This window comes from Pan troglodytes, chromosome 8, assembly GCF_028858775.2.
Source record: "Pan troglodytes isolate AG18354 chromosome 8, NHGRI_mPanTro3-v2.0_pri, whole genome shotgun sequence".
In the NCBI taxonomy this organism is placed as follows: Eukaryota; Metazoa; Chordata; class Mammalia; order Primates; family Hominidae; genus Pan; species Pan troglodytes.
In genome coordinates this window covers 80,125,148-80,139,939 of record NC_072406.2, presented here as the reverse complement: position 1 = coordinate 80,139,939, position 14,792 = coordinate 80,125,148, and the positions used below count along the sequence as shown (strand labels likewise).

The following is a 14,792-nucleotide window of genomic DNA, read 5'->3' as shown; positions in this document are numbered from 1 at the left end:
CTGTAGATAGAAGCACTAAAACAATATTCTCACCTAAGGTACTTTGTCTCAAAGTAGTAGCATTCTTCCCCATGAGAGTGTTTCCACATACCTGATATTATACCATTTTCCCTGTTCATCCACTTCTTGAGGTAGTAATTATTCAAATCAAAAACATGTCAGATGCTCTTTCTCAGTAGTAACCTTTGTATATTATGAAGCTGATCTGTGAAATAGCAGGCACTTTGGATTAATAGTTCCATGAACAAATATTTTAACAAGAGAATAGCATCTGGGAGCACACTGTACAAAGTTTAATTTGGGGACTTTTCCTCCCTGTTACTCCAGAACTGTGATGGTAGAAAGTTAAAATACCATTGAAGATTTCTGAAATTGCCATTTACTTTTAAAAAACAAGAAGTCTCGAGCTTTGTAGATCAGAGCAGCAAGGCTGCAGATCATTTGCTAAATTGTAGGGACTATGATTATTGAGTTGGCTAAATACTGAAGTATTTGGCCTCCACACATCTATTTGTAAGGTACAAATACATAGTGTGTTTGTAGCTCTCCTGTCTTAGTAGTCATTCAAGCTATTAGCCATTGTTCAGGATGATTAATAAGACAGCAGAACCAAGACACTCCTTTCAATTAAAAGGAAATAAAACCAGAATGCAGGCTGGGCGTGGTGGCTTACACCTATAATCCCAGCACTTGGAAGGCTGAGGTGGGCAGATGGCTTGAGTCTAGGAGTTCGAGACCAGCCTGGCCAACATGTTGAAACCCTCTCTCTACTAAAAATACAAAAAATTAGCTGTGCGTGGTGGCAGATGCCTGTAATCCCAGCTACTCGGGAGGCTGAGGCAGGAGAATCACTTGAACCTGGGAGGCAGACGTTGCAGTAAGCTCAGATGGCGCTACTGCACTCCAGCCTGGGCGACAGAGCAAGACTTGTCTCAAAAAAATAAAAATAAATAAAACAATAAAAAAACCAGAATGTAGTTGTAAAAACTGAGAGACCTAAATTAGATTCCCACGGTTAGCCTTCTCATAGGATCTGTTCCTAAGGACCATTCATTGGTGTCAATTTTTACTATCAGGTTGCTCTTCCTTACAGCTTTTTACTACATTTAGTAAAGTTGTGAATCAAGGTGTAATATGGCATAGAGCAGTCTTCCCCTGAAGAGTGCATGGTAAGCCTGCTAAAACAAGAGCAAAATATTCCTGTCATCATCAGTCTCTTCCTCCACTCCCCAACCTCTTTTGCACTTTGACCATCCAGAATGCCTTATGGTAGTTTTGTCCTCCTTTGCTGAAGAATTCACTCTATTTTGATAGCTCCCTACTCTGCCGTGTTTGCTTATGAACCCCAAATTACCTAATTTATGAAGCATTTCTAGGTAAAATTTGGGAATTGAGGCTAATGTAAGTTAACCTCCTTTTTTAGGCCAGCCCTATGTTAAAAGTTGTCAAAACAGAGCTCCTCAATTCTTTTCCAGCTAAGGGTGTTGCTCAAATCTGGCTATACTTTTGAATCGCCTGGGGGCGTTTTTAATACTCTGCACAAACCCCACCTTACACCAATTAAATCTGTATTTCTAAGAGGTCTCAGGCTATTCTTGCTTTTTAAAAGTTTTCAAGTGGTTTTTAATAGTCTCATTTGACAGTCACTTCAGAAGGTGGGGAGGTCATTAGACCATTTTTCTGTACTTTCTACTAGTATCCTAGTTTGAGCTGAAGGCCTAGAATGGCTTTAGATCTTTGTTCACTTCTTGGGGGAGAGGTTTTGGTGTACATACATATACATACTCCCCCACCCCTTTCTAGATTACAGGTCAGAAGTTGTGTTTCAAATAAAGCTTAGTTGGGGATTATGTAAAACACCATTGATTGAAGGTCCACCGTCATTTTATGTACCACTACAAAAAAAAAAAAAAAACGCTAATTAAACCATGTGACATTAATTAGGGTATTACAATCAGTGAAATGCAGTACATGCTGCATTAGCCAGTGGTTCAGCAATAACGTTATGCATAGGGCTTGAGTTAAATTAGGTTTTGCCAAATACCTTTTGACCACTTAAATTGACTATGTACCTTTAAAAGTATCAACTGACTTCTTCAATTTGTGCATATATAGAATGTTCCTTAATTTTGTAATATTTTGAGGATATCATCTTACAGGTAATTTCTCTAGTGCTAACAATATACAGGACAGGTCTACCTAGAAAGTTTGCTGGGGAGGGAGGCAGAACTGGGAACAGGAAATTGCTAAAGCTTTATTCATTACATATACTTTTTTTTTTCTTTGAGACGGAGTCTTGCTCTGTCACCAGGCTGGAGTGCAGTGGCGCGATCTGAGCCTCCACCTCCTGGGTTGAAGCGATTCTCCAGCCTCAGCCTCCCAAGTAGCTGGGACTACAGGGGCTGCCACCACACCCGACTAATTTTTGTATTTTTAGTAAAAACGGGGTTTCGCCATGTTGGCCAGGCTGGTCTTGAACTCCTGACCTCAGGTGGTCCGCCCGTATAGGCCTCCCAGAGTGCTGGGATTACAGGCGTGAGCCACTGCACCCGACCAAGTTACACATACATTTTAAGGGGTACACTGCTGGCCTCTTCAGTAATACTTTCTCCCTCAAAACCTTTAATGGCTTAAGTAGGTTCTCAGGTCAGCCTCAAAGTTGATACCAAATGTGGTCTGCAGTCTTCAGACTTGAAAGACCTAGCATCCCAGAACAGATTTTCAGTTAACCCAGCCTTTGCATCAGATGGATTTTCACTATCCACCACTTCCTGTTCTCTCTCAAATCCCAAACTCCTGGTCCTTTATCATAGGACATGTCACATCCTTCTTAGGCCCTGCCCTGCCTTTTCTCCATGTTTTACTTGCTCAGGCCTCTAGCCTAGAATCGCTGAAATAGTTTTTGAAATGCTTGGTGGTGATGCATCACCTGCTACGATCAGCACCATCAGTGTTTGCAAGTACTGGTCAGGTGAGACTATTGTAATAAACCAAATGAAGAAATGGAGTATGAAAAAGCAAGCATCTAATACTATAGCATTCAAAGCTGTACAAATTCTGCAAGACTTAAAAATTATATACCTTAAACAATGTAAGTTAACAGAAAAAAGTCAAATGACAATTTTAATAGACTTTAAAACAGTGTACAAGTAAAAAACACTGGTTTTGTATTTCAAAAGTTGAAGGAAGATATCCAGTCATTAAACAGTCTACAAAACATATGCCAGTAGATTACATAAAAGACTATGTACAATATAAAAAGAGCTGAAAACAGTCTTCACTGTAAAAATAATTTAAAACAAACTTTTCAATTTAAAATATCATCTATAGCACACAAACATCATGCAAATGGAAAACTAAATATACTGCATTCTTTAGTGTAGCCAAATAAATTCAGACTGAGACATCTTATAAGTAGGGAAATGGCCATTCAATACGATTTTTTTCTCTGGCAGTAATGGTCCTAGCTGGGTGTTTTATGCATAAAGAACAGCTATATTTCAAACCCTTTTTATTGTAATAAATACTAAAGCAACAGAGGAATACTTTATTAATTTAGGAGTGATGTTCAAAAATGGTCTGAAAAATAAATGCTTACTGTGCAATTTCATAAAGTATGAACTTCTTGAAAGACTAGAAGCTTTTGCAGCTGAGAAAGTTGATCTCTAGTTTTAAGGCAGGCTAAGCTTTTAAATAAAGATAAATTATAAGAACTAGTTTCATTCATTAACTATTCTGCTATTACAAGTTACATCATGTTCATCTCCATAATACTAGGCTAGCAGTTTGGTATTTAACACCAAATCCTCCCAATGGGAGACATGTACTTTCTGGCTGAATTACAATTAACATCTTATTACTTTGGAACTGTATAATCAGGGGCCTGTTGCTCTCCTCATTAATGGAAAACAGCAGTCCAAAATATTACACTCTCCCCAGTACAAGTACCATTATTATAGATTCAGAAAGGCTTTGCATATTCACATTTTGGCAGTTTAATACTTGTGGAAAAGATCAATGCAAGCTCTACCACAGTGATAGGTATTTAAACAACAATGGCAAATATTTCAAAACTAAGGGGATCCAGGCAGGCACTAATGTTTCTAAAGCAACTGAAACATTTCCAAAGCATTTATTTGTTTTTCAGGTTAGTTTTATGAGCCAATATAGACATTACTACATGTCCACAGGAAGTACAAAAGCCATCTTCATTTGAACGTAAATACAATAATCCTGAAATTCTTAGCACCAAGTATTACTTTTAAAAGTAAAGACAACCGAGTGCTCTCCCCACATATTGTTGACTTCCTTCTACTCACACTGCATGTCATTTGAGATTTTAAAAAGTTAGCTGCCACAGTTTTGGAAAATGCCAGTGTTTAAAAATAATTGTGTTAAAGAATCAAAAGTTTAGCGTAACAGATTTTGAGTACTTCAAACCATTCAATGTTACAAAGAAAAGTGAAAATACCATTCTTTGGTCTAGATAAGCTGTTCCCTTTACATTAATTTAACATTCCGATGGCTTTTTGAAAACTTTAAAAATGTTGAAACTCACTAGACAAAACAAAAAAAATTATATATACACATATGAATTTATCATACAAATGAACCTTTAAAAGAAAGTCTTGACCAACAGCTGATTAAAGATACTTAGTACCTTTTTTTAAAAAAAAAAAAAGTTAGTGTTGAGTTTGTACAAGTACAGAAATAATGAAGTTAAAAATTATCCATGAAAAACAATCTATTTTACCAACCTATAAATATTACACCTTTCTGGTTTCCTTGCTCTATCGAGTTCACAAGTAAACATTCATTTTGACATGCTAAAGTTCCTAATGCTGGTGGAACAATTCCTGTACCTGCACAATTATTACACTATGATTTGTTTGATGGATAGTTCATGTCTGTTACTTCCTGTTTCACAGATATAGCTTCATTAATTGCCTCTTGATCATCTCCATCAGTCCCAAATCCAGCTCCTCCAGCTCTTTCTGGAACATCAGGCTCATCTTCTAAGCCATTGTAGAATTCTTCAATTTCACTTTCATCCTCCATGGGTTCTTCTAAACTTGGACTCTGGCATGTCCCACTATCACTGTTACTGCCACAAGAACTAGAGGATAAGACGTCATCTTCAGAGTCTGAATATACCTCAGCGCCATGGAAAATGTAACGATTTGGTGGCAAAAACAGATACTGATTACCTGAAATACAGTAATAAAAATGTTACTTTCAGTTTTCTAACACTAACTCAGTCTGAGCAGTCTGGAATGAAGTGTGGGTTCCAGCTCTGCCTTTATTGTAAGTGTCCTTATGAAAGACTACTATTAGTGTTTAAAAACAACTGGGAGGCATGGTGTGCCTGCAGTCCCAGCTACTCAGGAGGCTGAGGCAGGTGGACTGCTTGAGCCCAGGAGTTCAAGGGCCAGCCTAGGCAACAGAGTGAGGCCCTGTCTCTTAAAAATTAATTAATTAAATAAATACAAGCAATACACTTAGTCCTGGGTTCAAATCTTAGTTCTGCCATTTATTGTATCTTTGTAAGTGTACCTCTGTGCCTCAATTTCCTCATCTAGAATATGAAATAAATTTTCACAACCCTATGAAGAAGTGTGAAAAATGTAGAAAACCATATTCAATAAAGGTTATTTCACCAATTATTTTAAAAAGATTTGATGAAAATGAAGTATCCAGCCCAGCCTACATTAGATACCCAATTTGTGTTAAGTAGCTTCTCTAAAGCAGCTTCTCTGAAGGCTTTTAAAGCATCTTCATTAACTATTTTAACTTTTTTCTGATTATAAACCTAAAATATTTTGTCAATAATGTAGTCACCACAAATTCACAGTGTACTCTGTAGACACTGTGAATCTACAGTATCACCTGTGAACCTAAATTTAGATTCACCTGAGATCTCAGGCCCCACGACCCACCTACTGCTTCAGAATGTGTGTGTATATACACATACAGTCTAAGACGCTTTTGAAAACTCCTCTAAGATGTAATTTGAATCCATGAATACCAATGAAGTTCTTTCTACAGCACACCAAATCAATCCTAGCTTGGCCATTTGGGGTTTAAGTGAAAGAGTAGGATCCCTAAAAACTGATGGAAAAGTTTTCTATCCTTGAATTCACAGTATGTCCCTAACTTAACATCTCCTCACACATAATAAATGTAGTATTTATTGTACCGTATCCCAGACGAATTCTCAAAAGCCTGGTTACCACACTGGTAGGTGGCCTATCTCAAGTTCTCTCCAAAGTGGCTCTCGAACTTTTTCATACTGCATCATGACCCAGTTCTCACCCTGACTACAACCTGTGTGACAATTCTGACCTGAATCCCTAAAATTTCACAGTCCACTACAAATCACTGTGAAAACCACTTATTTCCCTCTATTACAACAGACACATAGTACTCATCAGTTTCCTAAGACACCACAGGCAGGGCACAGTGGCTTACACCTGTAATCCCAGCACTTTGGGAGGCCAAGACTGGCAGACTGCTTGAGCCCAGGAGTTTGGTATCAGCCTGGGCAATGTGCCAAGACCTTGTCTCTACAAAAACTAAAAAAAAAAAAAAAAAAAAAAAATAGCTGAGCATGAGGGCATGCGCCTGTGGTCTCAGCTACAGCTACTCTGGAGGCTGAGGCAGGAGAATCGCTTGAACCTGGGGGGGCGGAGGTTGCCGTGAACCGAGATCACACCATTGTACTTCAGCCTGGACAACAAGAGCAAAACTCCGTCTCAAAAAATAAATAAATTAAAAAAAAAAAAAATGACTGTTCCAGGTTAACTCTGTTTCCTGGGCAAAGAGATTGTCCATTTGACACATCTGTCAAAATGACATTCAAGAAAAGTTCCCAGTGCAAGTCTTAGTGCATAGGTAGACTTTGTATACGCTAGAGACAACTGTGTATCTAAGTCAGTAGCAATTTTTCTACTTTCTGACTTCTGCCACGATTTGCAAACGTAAGCATCCCTCTATGCTTTTTCTAGTTTCCCCTGGGAACACGTCTGCTCCTTTTAAATCCCTACTTATTGTTAAATATTTTGCTCCTTAGAAAGCCTTCTGTAATCTAATCTCCAAGTAGAATCTACCTTTTGGGGCTGGGCGCCGTGGCTCACGCCTGTAATTCTAGCACTTTGGGAGGCCGAGGTGGATGGATCATGGGGTCAGGAGTTTGAGACCAGCCTGACCAACATGGCGAAACCCCGTCTCTACTAAAAATACAAAAATCAGCCGAGCAAGGTGGCGCATGCCTGTAATTTCAGCTACTCAGAAGGCTGAGGCAGGAGAATCTCTTGAACCTGAGAGGCGGAGGTTGCAGTGAGCTGAGATCGTGCCACTGCACTCCAGCCTGGGCGACAGAGTGAGACTCTGTCACCAAAAAAAAAAAAAAAAATCTACCTTTTGGGTGATGTTTTGTTCAAAACAATAATAAAGTACTTTGTTCTTCAGCAGCACCTATACCAAAGTATTAATGAGTATCACCCACATTTATAATTATACACAACATTAATCACTGTGTCTCCATAACTTACCACAGTGCCTAATATGAAAAAGGCCAAAGGTTTATTCAACTGAACTAAAATGTATTTACAGCAAATGACTGGAATACTCAAATACAGTTGTCTAAAATTTGTCAGTTTTCGCCAAGTATGGTAAATGGAATGAGACTTAAAGTTCTAAGTTATATAAGACTGTTATAGCTAAGTTACAGTGGTTTTCTTTTTTTTAACATAAGTTAGGAATTTCCACCATACAGACTACTTGGACTTAAAACATCGGCTTCCAAAGAGTAGAAAGTGATTTCACATGTCAGTTAACACTTATTGATAAAGACTATGCATGTTCTAAACAGGGTAGAAACTATTCCTATATTCAGTGGAGAAGAATCACGCGTGTTTTTTCTAAGTCCTCAGAGAAAACAAAGATGTGTTCTACATCTGAGACAACACCGCAGAGTAGTTAAGGGGGCAGGCTCTAAGCATAAATAGACTGGATTTTAATCTGGTTCTTCCACTTCTTAGTAGTTACTGTGCATGAGGTATTTAACCTCTATGGTCCCGAGTTTTCCCACCTGCAGAAGAGTAATAGTTCCTACCTCAGATTAAAATCAGGTAACATAAGTAAAGCAGCTGACCTACAGTAAGCACTCAAATCTGTCATCATTTCTGCCAGCTAATAACCCATTCTTATTTTTCCATCCCCTAGAGAAACACAACATACAGAGCACTATTAAACACTTCCTTCTCCATATCAAGATACCAGATTTACCTTTCTGATTACGAACTGTACAGTTTCTCTAAACAGAATCAACTACATAAAGCTACCCTATCGATTAACCTGCCGAAATAGCTAATTTTTTGGAAATACTGTTATGACATTTATACTTTCAAAATGGTTCGACTGCCTTTCTTACCATCAAGCCGCTTACTAATCTGCTCCTTTGCCACTCTATTAGGCCAGCATTTTCTCACTGTTCCAGCCACTGAAGTTCTTTCATTTTTCTCCCCAGTACTAGAACCAACATTCTTCAAATCCGGATTTTCCATCTGTTCAGCAATACTTTCAACATTCCTAGAAGTTTGTACTTCCTGTGGTTTTTCTTCCATACAACCTTTTGATTCAGACACATCTAAATCATCATTACTCTTAGCTGCTTGGTCTAAAAGTGTGACAATCACTGAAGAATCTGGTGGTGAAGTTCTTTCTGGTGAACTTGAGTCTTCTGAAACATGAAGAGGTGTGGGTGGCAACTCTGACAAATAAGCCAATTCTTTCTGTGTTCGTGGAGGTTTTTCAGTAATTTCTGAAAGCTTTACAGGGTTACAGCATAGTTTGGCATATTCACCACCTAACCTATGACACAATTCATTAATTATGACATCACAGTCTCCAAGAAGCTCTACATCAAAATGCAGATGAGGCAAAGGTTCTCTATTAATTAATATCTGAGGCACTTCATGGGGTATGGAACCTAAAATAGGGTGAAAAATAAGAGTTAGAAAAAGGGAGGAGGAAGTAAGCTAATAAAACCACAACAGATACATTACGCAAAAATCCAACAAGGGCTTGAGCTCCAAATCCCCAAAAGACCCATGCACTGAATACTTAACCAAGCCATTACATTTCATCAAGCAAGCAGATGGGCAGTTCAGTGTCTTTTATAAAACGCTCAAGTTCTGCTCCTATCACCTGGTTACCCCTGAGCAATCTTCCCAGACTTTCCCACTCTGAACCTCAAATTTCCTTGTCTGCAGAATGGGGATAATAATAGTACTTCTCCACAAGACTGTGGTGAGGATTAAATGAGTTAGTCAAGTGCACAGAAGAGTTCTTGGCACATAAATGTTCTACTTAAGTAGCTCCTGATATAAAGAAGGTGAGCCGGGTACGGTGGCTCACGCCTGTAATCCCAGCACTTTGGGAGGCCGAGGCAGGCGGATCACCTGAGGTCAGGAGTTCAAGACCAACCCGACCAACATGGTGAAACCCCATCTCTACTAAAAACACAAAATTAGCCGGGCGTGTGGTAGCTCATGCCTCTAATCCCAACTACTTGGGAGGAGAACTGCTTGAACACGGGAGACTGCAGTGAGCCGAGATCATGCCATTGCACTCCAGCCTGGGCAATGAGGGAGGGAGGGAGGATAGGAGGGAGGGAGGGAGGGTGGGAGGAAGGAAGGACGGACAGATGAACGGAAGGAAGGACAGACAGAAGGATGAACGAAGGAAGGAAGGAAGAACGGACGGGAAGGATGGACAGAAGGAAGGACTAACGGAAGGAAGGATGAATGGAAGGAAGGACAAACGGAAGGGAGGGAGAGAGAGAGGGAGGGGAGGGGGGAAGGGGGAGGGAAAAAGTCATATAAACATATTCTACGCTATTATAAACCTGTTTCTTTTTTTAATTATCTTTGCAACACATCATACTATCCCACAGAAAGCTTTTGAAAGAAAAGTTTTTAAGGACCAGGCATGGTAGCTCATGCCTGTAATCCTAACGCTTTGAGAGGCAGAGGAGGAAGGATCACTTGAGGCCAGGAGTTTGTGACCAGCCTGGGCAACAAAGTGAATCCCGTTTCTACAAAAAAAAATTTAAAAATTTGCCAAGCATGGTGTGCGCCTCTGGTCCTAACTACTCAGGAAGCTGAAGTGGAAGGACTGCTTGTCCCCAGGAGTTGAAGGCTGCAGTGAGCTGAAACTGCACCACTGCACTCTAGCCTGAGCTACAGCAAGACACCCGTCTCTAAAAAATAAAAAGAAAAGCTTTTAAGCAGAGTGCCTTTGATTTTGCTTTAAGAAGAGCAACTCAAGAACAAAGAGATTTGTATATTAAATTTTCATGTTTCATTTAATTGCAAATTGTCTTGTATTCTACTTTAACAGAATTTCACAGCTAATTAGGTAAGACTGAGTTAACTGCTAAAGCCACGAGATATGGGATAGACACAAAATTGAAGAGCTTGACTCCATGTTTCTTCCAACTGTTTACTCTGGCTGCCTTGACTGCTGATGTGGGGTCTAATTCAATTCTCTGGCTAGGGATTTAATATTTTTCCTCTTCTCTTTCCCTCACTTATGAAAGGACACATCTGATGCAACTGCAATCTCTCTCTCTCCTCCTCTGATTCTAAACTAGAGGAGGAAACAGACAGTTTGAGAATATATATGACAAAGAAATTTTCCTAAGAGTAATAGGGATTTAAATTTTATGTGAACACTTTTATATACACACCCTTTTGGGTAAACTATATCGACATATCACCGTTACGGCATGGCTGTTACTACGACAAGAATGAACCAATCATTCTGAGCCCCCAAATTCCATCTTACACGGTATGTTACACTTCTACCTTCTACCAAATTATACATTTGAATTTATTAAATGTGAAATCAATTAAATTTGAAAGATCAAAACTGTAATCAAAAAATATAAGGATAAAGGACCATTTCATAAATTAATTTATGCTAACCCTTGCAACATTAAAAACACATTCCACCAAAAAGTCTAAGTTGAACTCTACCTTTGTCTTAATTTTTCACATAAATTAGAAGTAGAGTTTAGCATTACTTCTGGGTTTTTTTGTTTTTGATTTTTTGAGACAGAGTCCCACTCTGTCACCCAGGCTGGAGTGCAGTGGCACAATCTCGGCTCATTGCAACCTCTGCCTCCTGAGTTCAAGCGATTCTCATGCCCCAACCTCCCAAGTAGCTGGGACTACATGTGCACACCACTATGCCCAGCTAATTTTTGTATTTTTAGTAGAGACAGGGTTTCACCATGTTGGCCAGGCTGGTCTCAAACTGCTGCCCTCAAGCGATCCACCTACCTCGGCCTCCCAAAGTGCTGAGATTACAGGCACGAACCACCAACATTACTTGTGTTTTGACAACCCTCCACCCCCCATCAAAATGTCAGATTCACCAGTCTCAATGAACACCACCACCTAAAAAAACAGTTCAGCCAGATGTGGAGGCTCTTGCCTGTAATCCTAGCTACTCAAGGGGCTGAGGCAGGAGGATCACTTGAGCCCAGGAGTTCGAATCCAGCCTGGGCAACACAACAAGACCTCATCTCTACTAAAAACAAAGAATTTCTGGCCAGGCATGGGGGCTCATGCCTGTAATCCCAGCACTTTAGGAGGCAGAGACAGGCGGATCACCTGAGCTGAGGAGTTCGAGACCAGCCCGGCCAACATGGTGAAACCCGGTCTATACTAAAAATACAAAAACTAGCCAGGCATGTTGGTGGACGCCTGTGATCCCAGCTACTCAGAAAGCTGAGGCAGAAGAATCGCTTGAACCCGGGAGGCGGAGGTTGCAGTGAGCTGAGATACGCGACTGCACTCCAGCCTGGGCAACAAGAGGGAAACTCCATCTCAATAAACAAACAAACAAACAATTTCTAAAATTAGCTCTTCACCACTCTTTCAAACAGAAGCAGAGTTAAGATTACTAGCGTCTATTATACAGACCCATAACCCATGACATTATATATAGAAATGTTCTCCAAAAACCATCACCAACTTACTTGGAATTAGTGCTACTGGTCTTACTTTGAGGGAAGACCCAATAACAATGAGGAGGTCAACTTCATCTTTGTCATACTTCATGGCTCTATGAAACTGTTCTGGTAAATTTTCACCAAAAAACACAATCTCTGGTTTCATGATAGCAAGCGGTTCATCAGCTGGGCACCTAGGACATCGAGGAACTACCTACATATTTTCAGATTTTGGTTGAGGTAGAGAAGCAAAGAGTAAGCCCAAGTTAGAAATAGTCAACATTTCCATACCTCTAAGAATACATTTCAGAATTATTAAAAAAAAAAACAAAAACAGAAAAGCTATGGATAAACAGCAACTGTCAATGATGGGTAGTTTATTAACATACTATGAAACAATGAAATACTATGCTCTTGTTATAATATCTGTGTAGAAAAACACTTGACATTGAAGAGTCCATCATATATTAAGAGGAAAAACACAATGTGTGTATATACACTAAATGGGAATTGATCCTTTCAAAAAAAAATAGACATTTGTCAAATAAAATGATTCCATTTTATTTATTTGAGATGGAGTCTTGTTCTGTTGCCCAGCCTGGAGTGCAGTGGCATGATCTCAGCTCACTACAACCTCCACCTCCCGAGTTCAAATAATTCTCCTGCCTCAGCCTCCCAAGCAGCTGAGATTAAAGGCATATGCCACCATGCCAGGCTAATTTTTGTATTTTTAGGAGAGACGGGGTTTTGCCATGTTGGCCAGGCTGGTCTCACTTCTGACCTCAAATGATCGACCCACCTCGTCCTCCCAAAGTGCTGGGATTACAAGCATGAGCCACTGCACCCGACCAATGACTCCATTTTAATATACTATTCTTCCTCTTTCGTAATGACATGATTACCTCCATATATTGCTAAGCACACAGGACATATTTCTGGATAATTTTTATTTTCTGCTACATTTTCCTATATTTTTTGGCAATGAACATGTATGAAATAATTTTAGAAGATTACCACAACTAATTTAAGGTCCAAATCTGACAGGCACAAAAAGGGAGAGGAAGGAGAAAAACTACTACAACAACAACTTGCCTATGATCTGACATTTTATGTTCGGCTTAGATACTAAGAAGCCAATTTCATAATTTTAAGAGACTTTATAGGGCTGTTTTCTATATAAGGTATTGAAAGGTTCTCGTGTATTTTACCAAAATTCCCAATTGCTAACTATTTTCTTCCTGAATCTTTCTGTACCATATATACTTTAAAGGGGTAAAAAAGGATTTTGAGGCAAAAGAAGAAATACTTCAGAGACATGAACAATTCCTAAAATATGGGCAACAAATTACCTGATTAAAAATATCTCCTCGTACAGCTTCACAGTCAACTTTGTATTTACAAATTAGGCAAGATGCTGTTGCAAAGGAACCTAAAAACAACCAACATATATATGCTTTATTAAATAAGTATTTCTGTTTCTTGAACACACCACAAACATTATAAAGTTTAACATCACAAATGTTAAGAGGATTTAAGGATTTTTGTTTTTGTTTTTAACTTTGATTTTAAACCTCAGAACACACTGCAGATTTTGTGATATACTACAGGAGAATCTAGGGGATGCAGAATTTATATATTTATACATAGAATGAATATGATTCTCAATCTCTGAGACACTAATATAATGATGCCTTCTAAAGCTACTCTTTTCAACAAAACTGTAACAGCTCACTCCTCCAGGGCTAAAATCCTGCAGAGTTGGACAGTTCCAACCCTATTACCTTAGCTCAGCAGTTCTTAGAAACACTTTAGATACGTAATGGCCTGTTGATACTTGTTTTACATTAAACATTTCTGAATCTCTGAATCCTGTACATCTCAACTATCCAGTTCTTTTAGTTTCATAAAGATGTCACATTTCTTCATTAACAGCTAATACTACTCTTGTATTCAGAATTTTTTTTTTTTTTTTTTTTGACAGAGTCTGTCTCCCAGGCTGGAGCGCAATGGTGCAATCTTGGCTCGCTGCAACCTCCAACTCCCAGGTTCAAGTGATTCTCGTGCCTCAGCCTCCTGAGTAGCTGGGATTACAGGCACCTGCCACCATGCCCGGCTAATTTTTGTATTTCTAGTAGAGTCGGGGTTTCACCATGTTGGCCAGGCTGTTCTCGAACTCTTGGCCTCATGGGATCTGCCCGCCTCGGCTTCCCAAAGTGCTAGGATTACAGGCTTGAGCCACTGCACTCAGCCAGAAAAGATTATTTAAAATAATTGAATGCATGCAACTGCAGCATCTTTTGAAATCAAAAGCAAATTAATATCTGAGGTTTTCTATAATTAACTGTCAAGGCCAATACTTCTGTTTTTATTATTTTTGTTTTCTACTTTTCTGAGGTTATCGATAAATGAGATAACATGATTAAATAATGCTTTATCTCCACTTCTCGATGGCAGTCAGCTTTATAGGAAATATCTTCCTATAAAACTAAAATAAATTACAGAAAACCACTCTGAAGTTTACTAACCATGACACTGAATTATCCTTTGGATTCCCGCAACCTGTTCCAGCGTGTCTATGTTTTGGGTATAGTTGCGAAGTAGTTTTCCTTCCTTATCTGACAAGGCTATGAATTTGTGACAGAGAGATGGCTGGAATTGTCCAGGATATATTTCCTATATCAAGCAAAAGGTAGAAAAAATTTACATTAGTGAAATAAACTACAGATGTCATATGTTTAACAAAAAAATACTGATAATCCCACACACGTAATTT

The 14,792-nt window shown here is 39.1% G+C and overlaps 1 protein-coding gene across 3 annotated transcripts in view; it reads right to left on the bottom strand.

Moving 5' to 3' along the window:
- Positions 1-3,096: 3,096 nt before the first annotated feature.
- Positions 3,097-14,792, bottom strand: part of SIRT1 (sirtuin 1) — a 34,058-nt gene continuing 22,362 nt past the window's right edge. For all 3 annotated transcript variants that reach the window (XM_003312580.7, XM_003312581.6, XM_016946431.3), the window contains 5 exons: positions 14,545-14,692; positions 13,369-13,448; positions 12,047-12,233; positions 8,432-8,989; positions 3,097-5,207 (listed from right to left, as the gene is read on the bottom strand). In XM_003312580.7, coding sequence (XP_003312628.2) covers positions 4,879-5,207; positions 8,432-8,989; positions 12,047-12,233; positions 13,369-13,448; positions 14,545-14,692 — 1,302 coding nt within the window. In that variant the 3' untranslated portion in view covers positions 3,097-4,878. The remainder of the gene's footprint in view (positions 5,208-8,431; positions 8,990-12,046; positions 12,234-13,368; positions 13,449-14,544; positions 14,693-14,792) is intronic.